We start from the raw sequence: 17,475 nt of genomic DNA, 5'->3' as shown, positions 1-17,475 counted from the left end.
TAAACATGCATCTTGTCCCTTATAAAGGCCCACGAGGCTCAAAACGTACCTCGGGTGTGGTTCGAGACTAAACCGAGAACTTTCAGAATTTTGTGACACTTAGAAAATTTTCTTATTTTGGAGGGTCACACGTCCGTGTGGATAGGTCGTGTGGTCACACACGCCCATGTGACTTGGGACACGCCCGTGTCCTCAGCCCGTGTAACTCTCTATTTATGACGTCATCAACTAAATAGGGTCACACGGCCAAGTCACACGCCTGTGTGCTTAGGCAGTGTGGCGAATTAAATTCCAAAAATCAGGTGCAGACTTTACACAGCCCAGGGCACACGCCCCTGTCCTGAGGTCGTGTCCTTCACACGACTGAGAACAAAGCCGTGTCTCTGCCTGAGTGTTTACTACTGGGCATTTTGTTTTACCTAATTAGGGTGCAGGGGACACATGGCCGGATCACACGTCCATAGGGCAGACTGTGTGTTACACACGGTCTAGACACATGCCCGTGTGCCTACCTGTGTGGACAACTTTGAGGCTATTTTCCAAGCCTTTTTTTCACCCTTACACTTACACATCTCAATGACATCCTACATAGCATAAATGAGCACTTACACATTCACAAACATAGCTCATGCATATCGACTTCTTATCAATTTATACCTGCTTAAGACTTCATATTTTATTTAGACCAAGCTTACCAAATCACATGCAATATGAAACATCAATTTACTTCCATTTCATACATTCATGCCTTAGTTGTTATTATGCCATTTACTCACATTTCCATCATCAAACATCCATGATCATATCTACAATTCATCCATGCCAAATGAATTTAACCACAACATAAGTGACCATAGCACATGTATACATGTATGAATAAGATTACATCCCTATAATTAATATGGGTCATATCTCATGGTCATATAAAAAATGAATCATTAAATCATTATAAGCCAACACATTTGGCTACACAAATATGACATATAACAAAAAGACTAAGTCCCTATACATGCCATACTTAAAATACTTGAATTTTACTATACCCAAAAGATTAGTTTGATAGTGTGAATTGAGCTCCGATGTCCTTCGATCCCTGAGCTAGCTTGGTAATACTATAATAAAATGGAAAAGAAAGGGGAATAAGCATAAAGCTTAGTAAGTTTGCATGTAAATAATTAACAATATTAACCTTGCATTATTATACACATAACACAATAATATTTATCACAATTTCATCAAGCATCATAGGTACATTTTAAGTCATGCCATTTACATAATGTACAATAAAACTTATGATCATAATTCATTCATTCACTTCTTCCGAGGTCTCATTGATTTATAATCTCAATGTTTATGAGCTTTGTGTACGCACCTGTACCCTTTTACATGATCATACCTTGTCATCTCTTTGACATAATCGTTGGATTACTCGTTGAACCACTTAGAATACTAAAGGATACTTGGGAACTCTCATACACATGGTAGGATGTCTGTAATGCCCTAATTTTTGGGATTTTCAGGATTCCTGTAATTTCCAATGACTTTTAGAAATACTGTGTTTTGACTGTTTGTTGTGGGTCTGAGTATGTTGGCGGGCCTTTAAAAGGCCCAAGAGTAAATTTAATTCGAGGCAATTCCTGAATTTTTAATTTTGGAGAGAGTGGGTTCTGGCGATATGGGCCTTTAAAATTGATGTGGTAAAATAAGACACAAAAAGATTTGTGGTAAAGTGGCATGTGGAGTCACCTAGGTGTTTGGGGAGTGACGTATGGATGTTCAGGGGGAGCCAGAGTTCAAATCACAAGGTAAGCGTGTTGTTACTTTTATTTTTTTGTGTGCATGTGCCGGGCATGTGATAGAGCTTAAGTGGAAATTCAACTAGGGCTTTAGGAAGGTTGGGCCGTGGGTCTGAATGGCCATTAGGGTAAGCTTTATTTTTTTTTTTGTTTTGTTGAATTAGGGTTAGCCACCTAGAGCCTTCCCTTTCATTCTATTCTCTTCTCAGTATCGCAAAAAGCCGAAAACGCAAAGTTAGATCTCCTGAGTGCCGAATCCTTCCTTCTCTTCTCCTCTCTTCTTCTATTTTCTTTTCTCCTTCTTTTCTTCTCTAGCCGAAACATTCCTACCATTATACTCATCTCCTCTTTCATTCCCATTCTTTTCTAAAGCTCTATAACCAATTGCCATAAAAGCCGAAATCCCGAAAGTTGTTTCTTGTACCGATTTCTTCTAGCCAAAATCCTCCTATTTTTTTCATCTCTTTTGGCCGATTTTCACATCCTCTAAACCTCAACCCCTGACGGCAATGCCACTGCAAAACCACAATACCAAATCATCTTCTTCTTCACAGTTCCAAAAGCCGAAAACACCATAGTTTTTAGGGACATATAGCTGAATCTTTAGATCTCTAAGATTCGATTTCTGCTAGTGTTTAAGGGCTGGATTTGCATCAGATCTAAGTAGAAACTGAAGTGGAATCATTTTGGTTGAAAGAACCTGTGGTATTACTCAGATTTATTCTTTATTTCGGGTTTTAGAAAAGCTAAAACCCCTATACGCATAGGGTGGCTATCGACTAAGGCTAAAGGGTTATTGGTTTTGTTTATTATTCTGTTATGTATTTAGTCTGGATTTAAGGTCAAGCAATCAAGGAGCATAGAGGGTTAAAACTGTTGGAGCATCTAGTTCTCGTAGTTGGAGATCGATAAAGGTAAGGGTTAAAGATATGGACTATTGCCGAATATGGTGAGGGTTTGATGTGTTAAGTTGTTATCGAGTTTTAATCTAATGTTATAGTAACTGATTGTAGGTTGCTCGTGTGTGGAACTCGTCAACGTTTCGTCGTAAAACAGGTGTGTAAACGACACCCACTAGTAGACTAGATCGGTAAAAACTGAAATGCCGAAAAGCTGACATTTCGAGAACTTGCGAGCGTGCGAACGCTCGTGGGATTATTTGTATCGATAATTTTGGTAACTTCAACAGTAAGATTGCAAAGTGCGCAATTTGGTGCACCTCGATGAATTTGGGCTTCGATGGGCCAAAATTAGGTAATGGGCTAACGGGCATATTTCGGTAAAAACGTCCGGTAAGTATTCTGAAGACACGTTAATAACTGTAATGAGGATGAAACCCTAAAAAGACTGATAAAATTACTGAAATACCTCTGTAAGGTAGAATTACTGTAATACCTTTAAAGGGGTAAGTTTACGATTACGCCCCTTGAGGGTAAATAACTGTTCTTACGCTATAATCTGACTGTCTTTCTGAAACATGCCTTGTTAATTATATATACTGCATACATGTCATACTGCATGGGGTTGGGTTCTGTTATGGAGGAAGAACCCGTTCTGGTGGCTGTACCACATACTCCGATATAAGCAGCTTTGCTGCGGATTATAGTTAGTGCCGCAACCAGTGCTAACACTGTAAGTGTAGGGATGGCGTGGGTGATTTATTCCCCACAGGAAGTGTAGGGATGGATGGATGCAAGTGCAGGGTTGGATGAGGTTATCATGCATTAATCATATGAGACTGTTTTGTTATGGGCCAACTATATTGAAATGGGCCCAACTATGTTAATATGGGCAAGGCCCAATATATCTCGACTTGTAATAGTGCTACGGCCCAGATTGATACTGACATGGGCTAGGCCCAGTATACTCTGATACTGTAAGGGGCTATGGCCCAGATTAATATTGATATGGGCTAAGGCCCAGTTAACTCTGATATCTAAATAGGGCTTAGGCCCAGTAAAGCTTGAACTGATTTGTGCTCTGGTTGGGATACTTTACACACTGAGTTTTCTAAACTCACCCTCTTTTTCCCATCTTTGCAGGTGAGCCTTAGATCGGTGGACTTGGAGCTGGAGGGATTCAGAGTGGCCATGTGGACTGTTTAAAATAAGTGTTTATACCTTCACTTTTATTTTAGATTATTTCCTTTATGTTTTCGTGTTTTTAATTTGTAATAAGGCCACTTTAATTATTTTTAATTGTTTTTAGTATATTTTGTTAGCTTAGATATGATATTGTTTCAATTGTTTGAAATTGAATAGCTCTAGAGCGCGTTTTTGAAAGAAATTACCTGATTTCAAAATATCGTGAAACAAGACAAAGCTTCCGTAACGAAAACGTTTTCAAAAATTAATAAGTGCTTTCAGAGGCTTAAAACAAAATGGTTTTTCCTGAACAATCACTTAGTTAAAGTGTGGCAATGGTTGTGTGCATGTCTAGGAGTGGATCCGTGGAGAGCTTGGTATTTAAGCAGTCTAATAAACTCACCTCCTCTTTTCCGGCATCCTACCTGGTGCATAGCTTCCATTCACTTTAATCTATAACGAAAAATACTCTTTCAACACTAAGAAAGATTTTAGATAAAACATGACTTTTATAGTAACGCTTCAATGTGACACGTCGGATTCGGTCGTATCGTCTGGGCCGGGTTTGGAGTGTTACAATGTTAATGCCATATCCCAAATATGGTCTTACATGGGACCACATATCAATGCCAATGCCATATCCCAGACATGGTCTTACATAGGATCGTAGATTGATGCCAATGACATGTCCCAAACATGGTCTTACATGGGATCACATATCGATGTCAATAGCCCAGCTATGGTCTTACACGAAATTACATATTGATGCCAAAGCCATGTCCCAGACATGGTCTTACATAGGATCGCACATAACCCTAATGTCATGACATTTGTATCCTAACATTCCTAAGGTTCAACCGGGGTTTCGAGATATCAAACTTCGTCGAATTGTCATTGAGTCATCATTAATTAAATCCACAAAAACAATTACACAATTCATGCAATATTAAAGCATTAAAAACATAATAATTTAATGTTACATTATTTACACATGAACTTACCTCGAAACCAAAATATGGCTAACTATTCAATTTAGTCCACAACCTTGTTCTTTCCTCGGTTTAGGTCTGGACTCCATTTTTCTTAATCTATAATAGAAAATTTCACTTATTTAATTATCAAATTGTTCAAATCAGTCCATAAATCATACTTTGGAAAAATTACAATTTTGTCCCTAAACTTTTACATAATTACAAATTAGCCCCTAAACTCGTAAAATGAAATGTGTTCATTTTCTTTGTTACCCAAGCTTAGCCAAACTTATAACATGCTCATAGCAGCCCACATTTCTCATTAAATCTTACATCTTACTACTCATTTTACAAACTTTACAAATAAGTCATTTTTAGTCATTTTCACTAGAAATCACTTGGTAAAAGATGTTAAACACACCTCAAACTTTCATAATCTACCATGAAACATCAAAATACATGCATTTCATACATGGATCAAATTTCAAACATGAACCCTACTTCAAAATATGGCTAGAAATAGGTAAATCGGGTTACGAGGGTTTCAAAAATGTAAAGAGCATTAAAAACGAGGCTAGGATGCACTTACTATTGAGCTTGAAAGTTGAAGAAACCCTAGTTATGGAAACCTTAGAGTTTTCGGCACACATGAAGAAGATGGACATCAATTTTGACTTATTTTTCCCTTTTTATTCTTTTATTAACCAAATGATAAAAATGCCCTTAATGCGCCTTTCTTTCAATTTTTTTCCTATTCAAGCCTATTTTTATCCATAATTATAGAAATTGAGAAAATTGCTATTTAAAGACCTCTAATTAATAATCCATGGCAATTTCATGCTTAAATCTTCCAGAACTCACATTTTGCAACTTTTGCAATTTAGTCCTAAATGTCAAATTGGACACTTTATCAATAGAATTTCTTCATGAAATTTTCAGACAAGCATGAAATCATATCATAGACCTCATAAGAATCATAAAATAATATTTTTACTTCAAATTTGTGGTCTCAAAACCACTGTTTCGAGTAGTCCTTAATTCGGGATGTTACAAAACAAGCCCCATCAACCAACAATTTACAAACCAAAACAATAACCACACTTACCAAACGCACCAAAAACACCTAAATATCAAGATACGGGATCACAACAGCAGACAAAAAGACAAGAAGCAGAATTGTCGGAAAGGAAAAAAAAAGAAGAAAGTGACAAAGATTAGGCAAAAAATTGATGTCAGAATTCTGTTAGGAATTTTGGAAGAGAGAGAAAATCTAGAAAAAGAAACATAAAATCAGATATGTTATCAGAAATCCCTCAAATTCCTCCCCATTATCCCACTAACAACCACTTCTCAGAATCCCAACTCCATCGAAACTCTATCGGTCAACAGAGCAAAAATATGACACCCACGCTCACACAAGGATTTGAACATGAAACCTCCAACACACTAATTCCTTTACCACTTGAACCAGTAGGCTCATTCTAATATATATTAACAGACAATTTTATAAAAACCCACTCAATAAGGATAAGGCCAGGATTAGAAGAATAACAAAATTGGCAAAGATGAAATTTGAACCCAAGATCTCACACACACTCTCAAAATACTTAGCCACTAAAGCAGATACATATTTATGTCAAATATTTATAAAAACAGAAATAAATTATTCAGTGCGTTACAATTGTAGTATAAATAGATGAATTTAATTTGAATTAAGAATTAATATCTGCATCAGTTGAACGGTGGATACTAGACTTACCACGTGAGGAATGAGGAATGCATGATAACTCCACAAGATGTTGTAGTCCAACTTAGACCTTCCGTAAATGGCTTTCCAGTGTCCGGTTCAAGCTAAATACCTGTGGAGAGGCACTATCGAGAGTTGCTTGGCAGGATACCGGAAAAGGGTAATGTAAACAATTTCGAAGTTAAAATGAAATGGTAAGAGCATAATTTCGAAAGTATCCCTCAACATGCAACATTGCATGAGATTATGTATGCTGCTGAAGCATACATACTACATCTGATTGATGGAACATTGATGCCTGACAAATTTGATAGTAGGGTACATCTTATGTATCTAAAATTACTGCGAGATTTTGAAATGGTTGGGCGGTACTGTTTTAGCATTCTTGTATCAGAAAATGTGTAGGTAGACTAATCACATTACGCTAAATATTGGAGTTTGTCTAATTTTGCTTCAATCGTGAGTCTGGTACAAAATGTCATTTTTTGCTCCCGCTAGTTAGACAAATGTTGTTAATAGGTAAAAAAAAGTTGGTTTGTCATATGCAATGCTCGACTTATTATTTATTTGCCATTGATTGTATTACATTATTTTGAACAGATAGAACAGTCCTACAACTGGTTCAATTCTAGGGACAATTCTATTTGTATTTAGGCAACAGATAGAGGGTCATGATTAAACTGACCATAATTACATTTTAATAATTTCATCACTTTGAATTAGAAAAATGCATGTGAAATCTAAGTTTTTGTATGTCATATTTTTCATAGTTTCGATCGATTTCATACGCTGACCCACAATCTCTAGTGTAATCCTGGCATGTTTCTATATTTGATCGAGCCTATGATAGATTAATTTGATAATTATAAATCTTGCAATTGTTGAGTGACATCACATTAATCGGGTGTTGTAACAATTCAACTTTCTACAGTGCACCAGCTCCACCAGTTGAGCTCAGTAAGGTTCACAATATTGACCTGCATGGTAAAAAAAGATAAATTTTGGCCAGCTGAACATGCTTCTTGGATTCAAATTTGGGACGAGGTACAAACGAGATTTCTAATGGTGGCAATTTTTTGATGTTGGAATAATCTCATCAGTGGTTTCTGTATAATGCGCAACCCTTTTTATATACAGGAGTAGATATTTTGGTCCTTGAAGCTCGACCAAGACGTCGCACTCTTAGGCTTGCACCTCGTCGATCAGCAGCTGGTGCAACCAAGCCTGCGCATACACCCACTCCAGTGTATGCACCTTCACTTGCTCTTGTCCATTCACATTCTTCTGTGCGCCCATCACCACTTTGCGTGGGTAAATACCAGGTGGACTCGATGTCATTTGTTGAAACGGAGCACCACTGTGCAGAGGTAACATCATCGTCGCAACATTTTCCAGAGCAGAATATGCTTTATCATCATAAGATGCAAGATGAACAAAATATTTGACAACAACCCCAACAACGAATGTATGGGCAAAATTCGAATTTATGGAGAGGTTGTTTGGTCGTATGAGTCCCTTTTCCGTCAACTTCTTGAGGCTTATGTTTAGTGTCCCCTCCATTCTAGCATCATTTGGTCGAGTACCAAGTTATGATGACTTGACGTATAGTGAGTCACCTTATTTTCATTATTCAACAATTTTTTTTAAAATATATCCAAAATTAAAACAATATTAATATCAAAATTTATTGAATTATAAATTCTAAAATTAAACGAAAATAAAATTATATTTTCATTATTTTGCACGAAGTGCTTCAAAATTAAAGTGATAGAATTTCAATATCCAATTCATGTCATTGTTTATTGCGTTGTGGGCTTGTTTCCCATGATAGGGCAATGAAAGCTGAAGGGTTTGATAGGACAATCCAAGTTTGAGCCATGGGGTGGCCACGTTTTCAAAATTAGGTCCTGGGGAAGTCTATTCTTTACCAAATAAAATGAGTAGTACTTAGCTTAGCTAGGCCTATCCTTATGTATATAGGCAATATATACAGCAGACACTAAGAAAATTGAGGTAGCACAACAATATATAACTGGCCGGCAGTGACACTCTACTCAACCATAAAGGAAAATATGCAAGTACCAAAACATTTCAAAAGGGCCTGAGAGTTTTGGAGGTCTTGTCATAGCAACCTTCTCAGCAATCACTATAAAACTATAATAAACAAAGTCCTGAGTTGCTGCAAAATGGCAAACAATATCAGCCAACTATATACGCAACATAATCTCTTAAACAAGATTCAAAAGCAAACAAGTACGAGCAGTACTTGATGGAATTAGGTTTGGATTGCAAAGCATTAGGAATTAGGAATATTGTAGATTGGTCATCCACGATAATGTCTCAAATATCATTTCCAATTGACGCGTGACGCGTCCAACATAATGATCACCTACTACTACTATGGCTTTTACATGCACCACAGCAAAAATTGGCATTAGTAACTTAAATTTTGCAATGGTATTTTTGTGTCACTCAAACATTTGCAATAACTTTTGTTGAATATAATTTTTAAGGTATGTAATGATAAAATAAATTGTTAGTTAATGTTATATTATTAGAAGCAATTATAAAATAACGTTAATTTTTATTTATCATAATAACGTGAAATTAATTTCATAAGCGGAAACATTTGCAACTCATTTAAATCTCGTTGTTGATTTTAATTTTATAATTACTAATCTTGACCAATGATAAAATTCTAGTTGCAACTTTTTATCTTTAAATGTATTTGATTATTTTTTTTAAAAAAGGAAAAGAAAAATAAAGAGAGAGAATAAATAAAAGAAAAACTTGTCAATGTGTCATGCTAGACGAAGGTTTGTTCAATTTATGAAAAATTATATTTAAGAAATTAACTTGGAAAAAAATGAGACTCGTAGTTCAAAAGGAGAACAAATATTGATTTTGATATTTAAAGTAGGTCCAACTGGGCTTTATAATTTTTTTATAAACTTATATTGGATTTATAAGTATAAAATAATACAATAACTAAAAATATTTTTATAAAAATGATAAAAAATATTAAAAATTCTATTAAATTCTTTATGTTTTTAAATAAACATAAATTTAAATAAAAGAAACTTAAAATATTGAAAAATAAATAGAATAAAGTTATAATTTGTTGTAAAGTAAATAAAATAATGATTTTTAATAGATAAAATTAAAAATGAAAAGGCATATTTTAAAATATTGAAAAATAAATAGATATAAAGTTATAATTTGTTGTAAAGTAAATATTAGGCTTGTAAATAATAATTTTTTATATCTTGTAATTGTTTTGATAACAAGAAACTAACTTTAATCTAATTATAGATTTTTATTATATTGGCTACTTTTGATATAATGTATCAAACTAAACATAATCCTTCCTCAACCCTTAAATAATATATAGGAGGATAATGCGTTTTTGCGTATTCGAACTCACGTCCTCCTGCACTAGTAATAATACTGATACCAATCGAGCTAAGACTCAATCGACCATATTAATACACGCTTATAGAAAACACAAGCTGTAATTCAATTCGAATTTTACATTAACCAAATTTAAAAATGTTTATTGAAAAGTAAGGTCTTATCGATAATGTTTTTAATGGTTTATTGAAGTTATAAATATATATGTAAATCAAGGTTTAAGAAATTTATCCCACATTGATAATACAGTAGCATAATGAGTTTTAGAACATGTATAAATATCCTTTATTCATAAGATAAAGAAATACCAAACTTTTAGAAGGTTGTTTGGTTGGAAAGCACCTTAAAGTTAAGTTTGAAGAGAAAATAAAAATGAACTTAATTAAAAATTTCCTAAACTTTGGTTAAAAATTAATTAAATTTCTTTACGAAAAACATTTAAATAAGTTTTAAACTTTTTATCCTTAAACTTAAAAATAATAATTTCTTAAATAGTAGAAAAAATAAAATTTTAGTAGTAAAGAGACCAGTTAAAATGTTGGACTTCTAAACTTTATCTCGTAACTAATGCATTATTGTTACGTAATATTTTTATAACCAAAACCCTATAGATGTTTAAAAGGTATTAACCAATTTTGTAGTTATTGAAACATATTTTAATAATTTAATTAAGTTTTGCCCAAAACCATTATATATGGTAATGAAACAAAAGGGTTGAAATATATATAATTAAAACAATTTTTTTAGAAATGATATTGTTGGGAGGATAATCATGAATCTCGAAAGAGTCTTCATAGACTATAAAATAAATATGAATAATACAAAAAATGGTATAATCACTTATTTGACTCTTTAACTTTACAAAAAAAAAAACTTATTTTGTAACATATTTAACCTTAAAGGCTAAATACTAAGTTTCTTGTAGTGATAAGAAGTTTATCCACCAGCCATCGCCATACATCACTTTGTTGAATATGAGATTTGTCACTTCATTTGTTTCTTTATGTTAGATTAAATTGTGAAAAAGGGGAAAATAGTAAGAGAGAAATTTTAAATCTTTTTCACAATAATAAGCTGAAATTCTAACAAGAAAACAGCTTCATGGTATGTAAAACAAAAGGCACCGCTTTCATCTTCCTTAGAAATATAGAAAGAGAGCTTTCAGGTACAATCGTGCTAACAGGAGCAGGCCTATTATGTTTGCTCTCAGCATACACGTGGCCACATCTCCCATTAGACCTGATACACTGTTGTAATTTTAGGATAAAAATGTATAGTTAGTTAGAGTTAGACCTGGTGAATGAATATAAGTGATTGCCAGGTGCTAGCACTTGCATCCTGTCCACCTCAAAAACAAACGAAAGCCTTACCCCAGAAAAGGGAATAGAAAAATTCTCTAACATCAAGAGTTTTAGAACAAAAACAATGGCGTTTAAGTTTAAACCCGTGTTTGGCTACACAGTTGTTTATGTTGAGAACGTGGCTAAATCAGTAGATTTCTACGCAAAAGCCTCTGGTTACAATGTTCGTCGCTTGGACGAGTCTCACAGCTACTATAAATGCATATATTCCCTTAAAAATATAATGGGATGTGAAGGGTTTAATTTTGGTTACAGATGCGGAGAGCTGGAGAGTGGGCAGACCACTATAGCCTTCACTCCAAAATATCAACATGAGACGGATAAGCTAACTGGTGCAGTCCAAGTCCCAAGATCTGATAGCGAGCGAACCCCGATGGAACTCTGCTTCGTTTACTCACACGTCGATACTGCTTACAAGGTTTGTACGACAATCATATTTTGCTTTTGAAATGGGCGTTCTTAATTTTATCATGTTTGCTTTTGAGTTTTAATTGGTATGGGTGGTGGAGGGACAGCGAGCGGTGGCGGTGAGACAGCCTGAGAAAAAGGAATGGGGACAAAGGGTCGATTACGTACGTGACATCGATGGCATAACTGTGAGGATGGGCAGCCATGTTCACCCACCAAAACAAGCTTGATTTGAAGCCAAATAAATTATTACTGCTTTTAAAACTGAACAGTTAAATCTCTTAGTTTATCTATCAAAGTTGTCACTCCTTGTCCCCAGAGTACATGAATTATTTTTATATTTACGGCTCAAATTATAGTAATATCATTAACAGATGACTATATTTGTCTAAACTTTTAAGCATATTCAATTGTCAACTATTATATTATATATTAGCTTTCCCAGTAATAAGATAAATAAATAGCATGTAATAAAAAGACAATTTGTTCATCAAAATAAAGAGTTAAAAGTCACGAATGAGACGTTATGATGATATGAGACTGCTACTCAAAACACTACTAAACAAAACCAGAACCAAAACGCTTTCGAATACAAAAGAACACTACCACTTAAAAGCACAATAAATAAAAATAGAAAGAGATAGGGAAGGGGAAGGGGGGCTTTAAGTTTTAAGGCACTCCCTAGATTCACAAGGACTCTGCGGTGTAATCAGCCGCAACTCATCTCCCTACATGATAAAAATTAAGGCATTCCACGGGTTCATATATTCTAGAGAAGGAACAGCAGCAACAGCCATCATTGATCACAACATTTCTTGCGACCGTCGGACACAGCGACCAACCTTTCTCTTAAATTCATCTTTCCTCTCTCTCCACTCCTTCTGCCAATATAAACAAGTATTGATCATATACAAGGCACACAAAGAGAAAATTAGCATAGTGCATTGTGCCGCATGATACTACAACAGAATGAGATGCTGATGACAATGGTTGTGTGACGAGATCATACAGATAGATGATTGATAGCAAAGGGAAAGAAAACCAAGAGAATGTTAAAAGCACAAATCTGAGAGTCATTTTAATTAATGATAAAATGAGATCGATCAAATAAGCATATTTTAAAGAAAGTTTTGTTACACTAGAAGCCTTAATACAAGGATAGACACCACGTTAGAACATCAACGGAATGCCAAACCGCAACAAAAGAGAGGAATAAATGAATCAAGAAAGTCACTTACAGCAGCTTCAACATTCGCAGGAGATTCATCATTAGGGCTTGAAAGCATTGATATGATACTCAATACAATACTTTCAACCTGCCAAATTGTAAGAATATGCATTTGTTAATCTATCATGGTGTCAAGAAAAGGAGGAAGGACGCCATAAATTAAAGTAGTTGAACTTTCAGGAATGGAACTTGAACAGGCAGGAAAAAAAGATAAAAGAATTGACACTTCACAAACATACTGTATGGACTGGCATCCAGCGCTCACTAGCAAGCTCATAGCCATTTGGATCATCGCCTGGAGGATGAAGAATTGATATGCAAACGCGCCCATCAGGATAAACTGCAAAAAACATTAAAGATTAATTAGTTCTTGCATTACACAAAGGCAAAAGAATTCGAACAGGCAAAGGTATACCATTAGGATGCCAAATCTCTGATGTAAATTTCACTGTTGGAGGGCTGTTTGGATAATTGGGTGGAAAGCTCATGATGGCATTGAAAAATCCCCCTTCACTGAAGTCCGAATATTTACGTTAAAGAACATTAATAAGAAAAAACATAAAGGTAAAAGATATATCCCAAAACGAGAGATTAACCCACAGCCACAACCACTAGAAGCAGTTCCTACAGAACTCAATTCAATTTCAAGATTACTTGAGGATAACAAGCAACAGTAAGGTAAGACACGTAACAAGAAACATAAGCTACAAGCAAAGACAACTGTTGACAAGCTTTTGTGACTAAACAAATTCCAAAAGCACAAGAACAACAATTTTTGCTCGTTAGAACCAACAACCTCCTTGCAGAAGCTAAGAAACTACCACATATCATTCTCAAGAGAACCAATACTACAAGAACCAGGTCTTGATGGTAAAACTTAATGATGTATATATATAATGAAAAGAAGCATTCAGCAACCCTTATCCATGGTTATCATGTATAGTTGTCGAAAACAAACAATTTGTTTTGTTAAGATTGCTGCCTGCAATCAATTCGAGAAACCTAAACAATTGGCAATTGGCAACACAATCAATAGGTAAAACTCAAAATCATACGTTAACCTTAGAATCACCTAAAACTCAATCAAGATAATCCAATTTAGAACCCCCAAAATCCCATTCGAATTTAATAGAACACCTTAAAACCAACTATGGCATAAATCAAAGTTCAGCTAAATCAATCTAATTTAAAAAACCCTAAACCCTATTAAGCATTAATCTCCTAATCAAATGTAAACACACAAAATCCACATCAAAGAATCCATAAGAAACAACTAATTTCAATGATAATAACAAAAGAAAGAACGAAACTTTACCAAAAAAAAAGGCGGGGGGACTTACTAAAGAGTATCAGGTGGTCCGATAATTGTAACACTCCATTCAAAGATATTGTTTTCATCAACCAATCCGGCCGAGAACCCATCAACCGGATGCTTACAAAGATCTGACGAAAATACAACAAATCAAAACCCCCCAAAAAAAAAGCAAAAAGTAATGGGAATCATCAAAAATGAAATCGATGAGAGAAAAGGAGTACCTTTGAGCTGTTTTTGAAGGAGGAGGCTGGCTTGAGATGCCATATAAACAAACAAAAGAAAAGAATAGTGAGGGTTCTAGAGAGAGAGGGAGAACTTAAAAAAGCCCTGCGATTTGAAGAGAGAAGAAAAAATTGGAGGAAACTAAAAGCCGACACTTCGTTTCCATTTATAGATATGTTAAATATTTATTTTCTGTCAAATAAATATTTAATAAAATGATTATCTAATTTCTATTTTCAGTCCATTATTTCGATTTTAGGATCCATTAACTCAAATACTGCTTTTTGTACTTTAAATTTTATTATATTGACTATTAATATATAATTAATGATTCACAACTTTAATAGATATATGTTTTAAATATTTACAATAATTTATGAATAAGTTAAAAGAAATATTTAAAATTTGATTATGTATATAATTATAAGAATTTGCTTTTATTATATATGTAATTATATAGAAGAATAAAATAAAATAATTTGTAAATAAATTTTAATTATATAGAAGTTTTTTTATTATTGTGTAAACAATGTGTTTCTATTGTATAACCATAATTTTTAATAATTATTGTAATTTTATGTGAAGATTAAATAATTAATTATATATTAAACTTATTTATAGTTGAATTATTTGTTCAAATTTAAAGATTTGTTTAAAATTTGAGATAAATTAAGTAAAAATATCTAAATTATTTTTAAAATAAAAATTGAAAAAATGAAATTAAAATTGAAATGAATGGGAACAAGTTTACAAAACATAATCGTGCATCTATTTAAAATTATCAAAAAAAAAATCAATGTAATATTTGAAACTCAGAAAAAAAAAAGTTATTGAATGAGAATAAAAGTTGTATAATGAAATTGAGCAATCCAAATTGATATAAAAAAATCCATTTTAAGATTGGCTGGTTGAATGTCAAAAGAAGTTTATGGTAGTCAAATATTTTGTTCCTTGACATCGGGAGACCAATTGCCAATTCTTCCTTCCCAAGCAAAAATCAAAAATCAAAATCATTGAAAGAGAACAAATTTAGGTTGGAAGATATTCCTACTCATAATAAAAGATTTAATATTAAAGAAAGATTGGACAATCTTGAAATGTATAAGATTTAGCACAATCAACATTCGTCCATGGGTCAACAATCCATCACATTGCTAGTAAGAAAGAATATTTTTACATGTTCATCAATAATATAGAATAATATATATAAAAAATTATATAAATAACAAATGAAGTTTTGGTTGAATAAGAAAGTAAAATGTTAAAAATTATATAGACTTGAATTCAAATTTTATTATGTATATTTATATTTCTACTTTTAAAAAACTCTCAAATAATATAATTACTTTATAAAGTAAAATATTTTCATCTTTACTCAATTGAATTAGTACTCAATTCACTCATGACACTAATATTAGTAAAAATACATATTTATTTTATCTATACATAAGCAACTATTAGTTTATATATTCCCCGCTCTCTACCAATTAGAGTGATGGTCCAATAGAAGTTTTCAATATAACTGAATGAATGCATGAAACGTAGCTGCTTGGATTAAACAAAACTAAGCTCTAATCCACAAGCATTTACAGTTGTGTTGCATATCAACTATTAGATGTACTAACGTCTAGAATGTAAATACTGCAATAAAATGGAGAATTACGAGGCGGTATCCATAAGTATACGAGTCGGGTTGTAATATAGATTTTACAACGAAGTAAGTGAGTACTCTGAGGATCGTACCCAAGGGAGGCGAATATTAAATCAATCTTAACCTAAACACTTAAAGATCTAATTAATACTTTTAAATTAGTTCTAGTACGATAGTAAAATAAGAAATATTTTTTAGGGTTTTTAAATTAATAAAATAAAATAACATAAAAGAATTAAAATTGCAAGAGAGAGAAAAATAAAGTGAATCAAATCTAAAGATGGGTGATTAGCTCACTTCAACAATTCAATCAACTATCGTCTCGGGTTCTTCGTCAATCAACTAGTCGCTATCCTAGCAGGATCATCTGGTCTTCCACTAACATAACGAGCTAGCAAGAATTGTTTATCTTCCAACCTTATAGTCCAAACTGGTTTGAGGTCAAGGTGTTCACGAATGAGCAATACCAATTTGGGGTTAATTCCCACCTTGATGACTTCCCAGGGTTGTTAGGCCTAGGGTTTGTTTCACATTCTTCCTTTCCCAAACAATTGATCCGTTGAATAACCCTACAAAACAGTTAAAAGATCATGCTTCCACTCATTAATATAATAGCCCGTTTTTACTCAAATCGAAACAGTGGTTTCGAGACCAAAAATTTGAGGTCAAAAAATTTATTTTATTATTATTTTAATGTCTATAGCATGATATTATGATTGTGTGAAAATTTCGTTAAGAAATTTTGTCGTTTAAATGCTTAATTTGATAAAAAGGACTAAATTGCGTAAAGTGTAAAACTTGTGATTAGCTAAAGGTGTTTAATAGCTATAGAACTTTAGAGTAGAGGTCCTTATGTGATAAATAGCCCATTAATTAGATATGGATGTTAATGGCTTGATATTATTGAAATTTTGAGTTAATAATAAGGTTAATTTTGGTATTTAGTAAATATAGTTAATTAAATTAAAACAAAACCATTTTTATCATCTATTGTCATCTCTTTCACCGATTTTTAAAGGAGAAAACCATGGGAGCATGCTAGGGCATTCGGCCAAGCTATTTATCTTGCATTGGTATGATTTTTCATCCCGTTTTTAAATATTTCTATGTTTTTGAGATCATTACAGCTTAATCTAGCTAGCCCAAGGACTAATTTGCAAAACTGTTAAAGGTTTAGGATGAGATTTAATGGTTGATAATAGTTATACAAGTTTTGTTAAGTGTTTTTTAGTGAAAATGCAAATTAGGGATTAAATTGTGAAATGTGGAAACTTTGTGGTT

The 17,475-nt window shown here is 33.4% G+C and overlaps 2 protein-coding genes across 2 annotated transcripts; one reads left to right on the top strand and one right to left on the bottom strand.

Moving 5' to 3' along the window:
- The first annotated feature begins 11,336 nt into the window (after positions 1-11,336).
- Positions 11,337-12,639, top strand: LOC108459707 (uncharacterized). The gene is made up of 2 exons (XM_017759144.2): positions 11,337-11,788; positions 11,886-12,639. Exons 1-2 carry the CDS (start codon positions 11,435-11,437, stop codon positions 12,006-12,008), a joined length of 477 nt encoding a protein of 158 aa, XP_017614633.1. The 5' UTR covers positions 11,337-11,434; the 3' UTR covers positions 12,009-12,639.
- LOC108459600 (ubiquitin-conjugating enzyme E2 7-like) lies at positions 12,216-14,722 on the bottom strand. The gene is made up of 6 exons (XM_017759038.2): positions 14,543-14,722; positions 14,347-14,449; positions 13,422-13,519; positions 13,246-13,346; positions 13,017-13,094; positions 12,216-12,659 (listed from the first exon to the last, which is right to left on the bottom strand). Exons 1-6 carry the CDS (start codon positions 14,583-14,585, stop codon positions 12,582-12,584), a joined length of 501 nt encoding a protein of 166 aa, XP_017614527.1. The 5' UTR covers positions 14,586-14,722; the 3' UTR covers positions 12,216-12,581.
- Positions 14,723-17,475: the final 2,753 nt, after the last annotated feature.

The sequence above is a fragment of the Gossypium arboreum genome, chromosome 7 (assembly GCF_025698485.1).
Source record: "Gossypium arboreum isolate Shixiya-1 chromosome 7, ASM2569848v2, whole genome shotgun sequence".
In the NCBI taxonomy this organism is placed as follows: Eukaryota; Viridiplantae; Streptophyta; class Magnoliopsida; order Malvales; family Malvaceae; genus Gossypium; species Gossypium arboreum.
Note: the sequence above shows the minus strand (reverse complement) of the source record. Positions and strands in the feature narration are given on the sequence as shown.

Coding starts and splice junctions, on each gene's coding strand:
- LOC108459707 (XM_017759144.2), top strand. CDS start 11,435: ATGGCGTTTAAGTTTAAACCCGTGTTTGGCTACACAGTTGTTTATGTT. Junction 11,789..11,885: donor ACGTCGATACTGCTTACAAG/GTTTGTACGACA, acceptor GTGGAGGGACAG/CGAGCGGTGGCGGTGAGACA.
- LOC108459600 (XM_017759038.2), bottom strand. CDS start 14,585: ATGGCATCTCAAGCCAGCCTCCTCCTTCAAAAACAGCTCAAAG. Junction 13,520..14,346: donor GGACCACCTGATACTCTTTA/GTAAGTCCCCCC, acceptor TTCGGACTTCAG/TGAAGGGGGATTTTTCAATG. Junction 13,095..13,245: donor GCTGGATGCCAGTCCATACA/GTATGTTTGTGA, acceptor ACAATTTGGCAG/GTTGAAAGTATTGTATTGAG.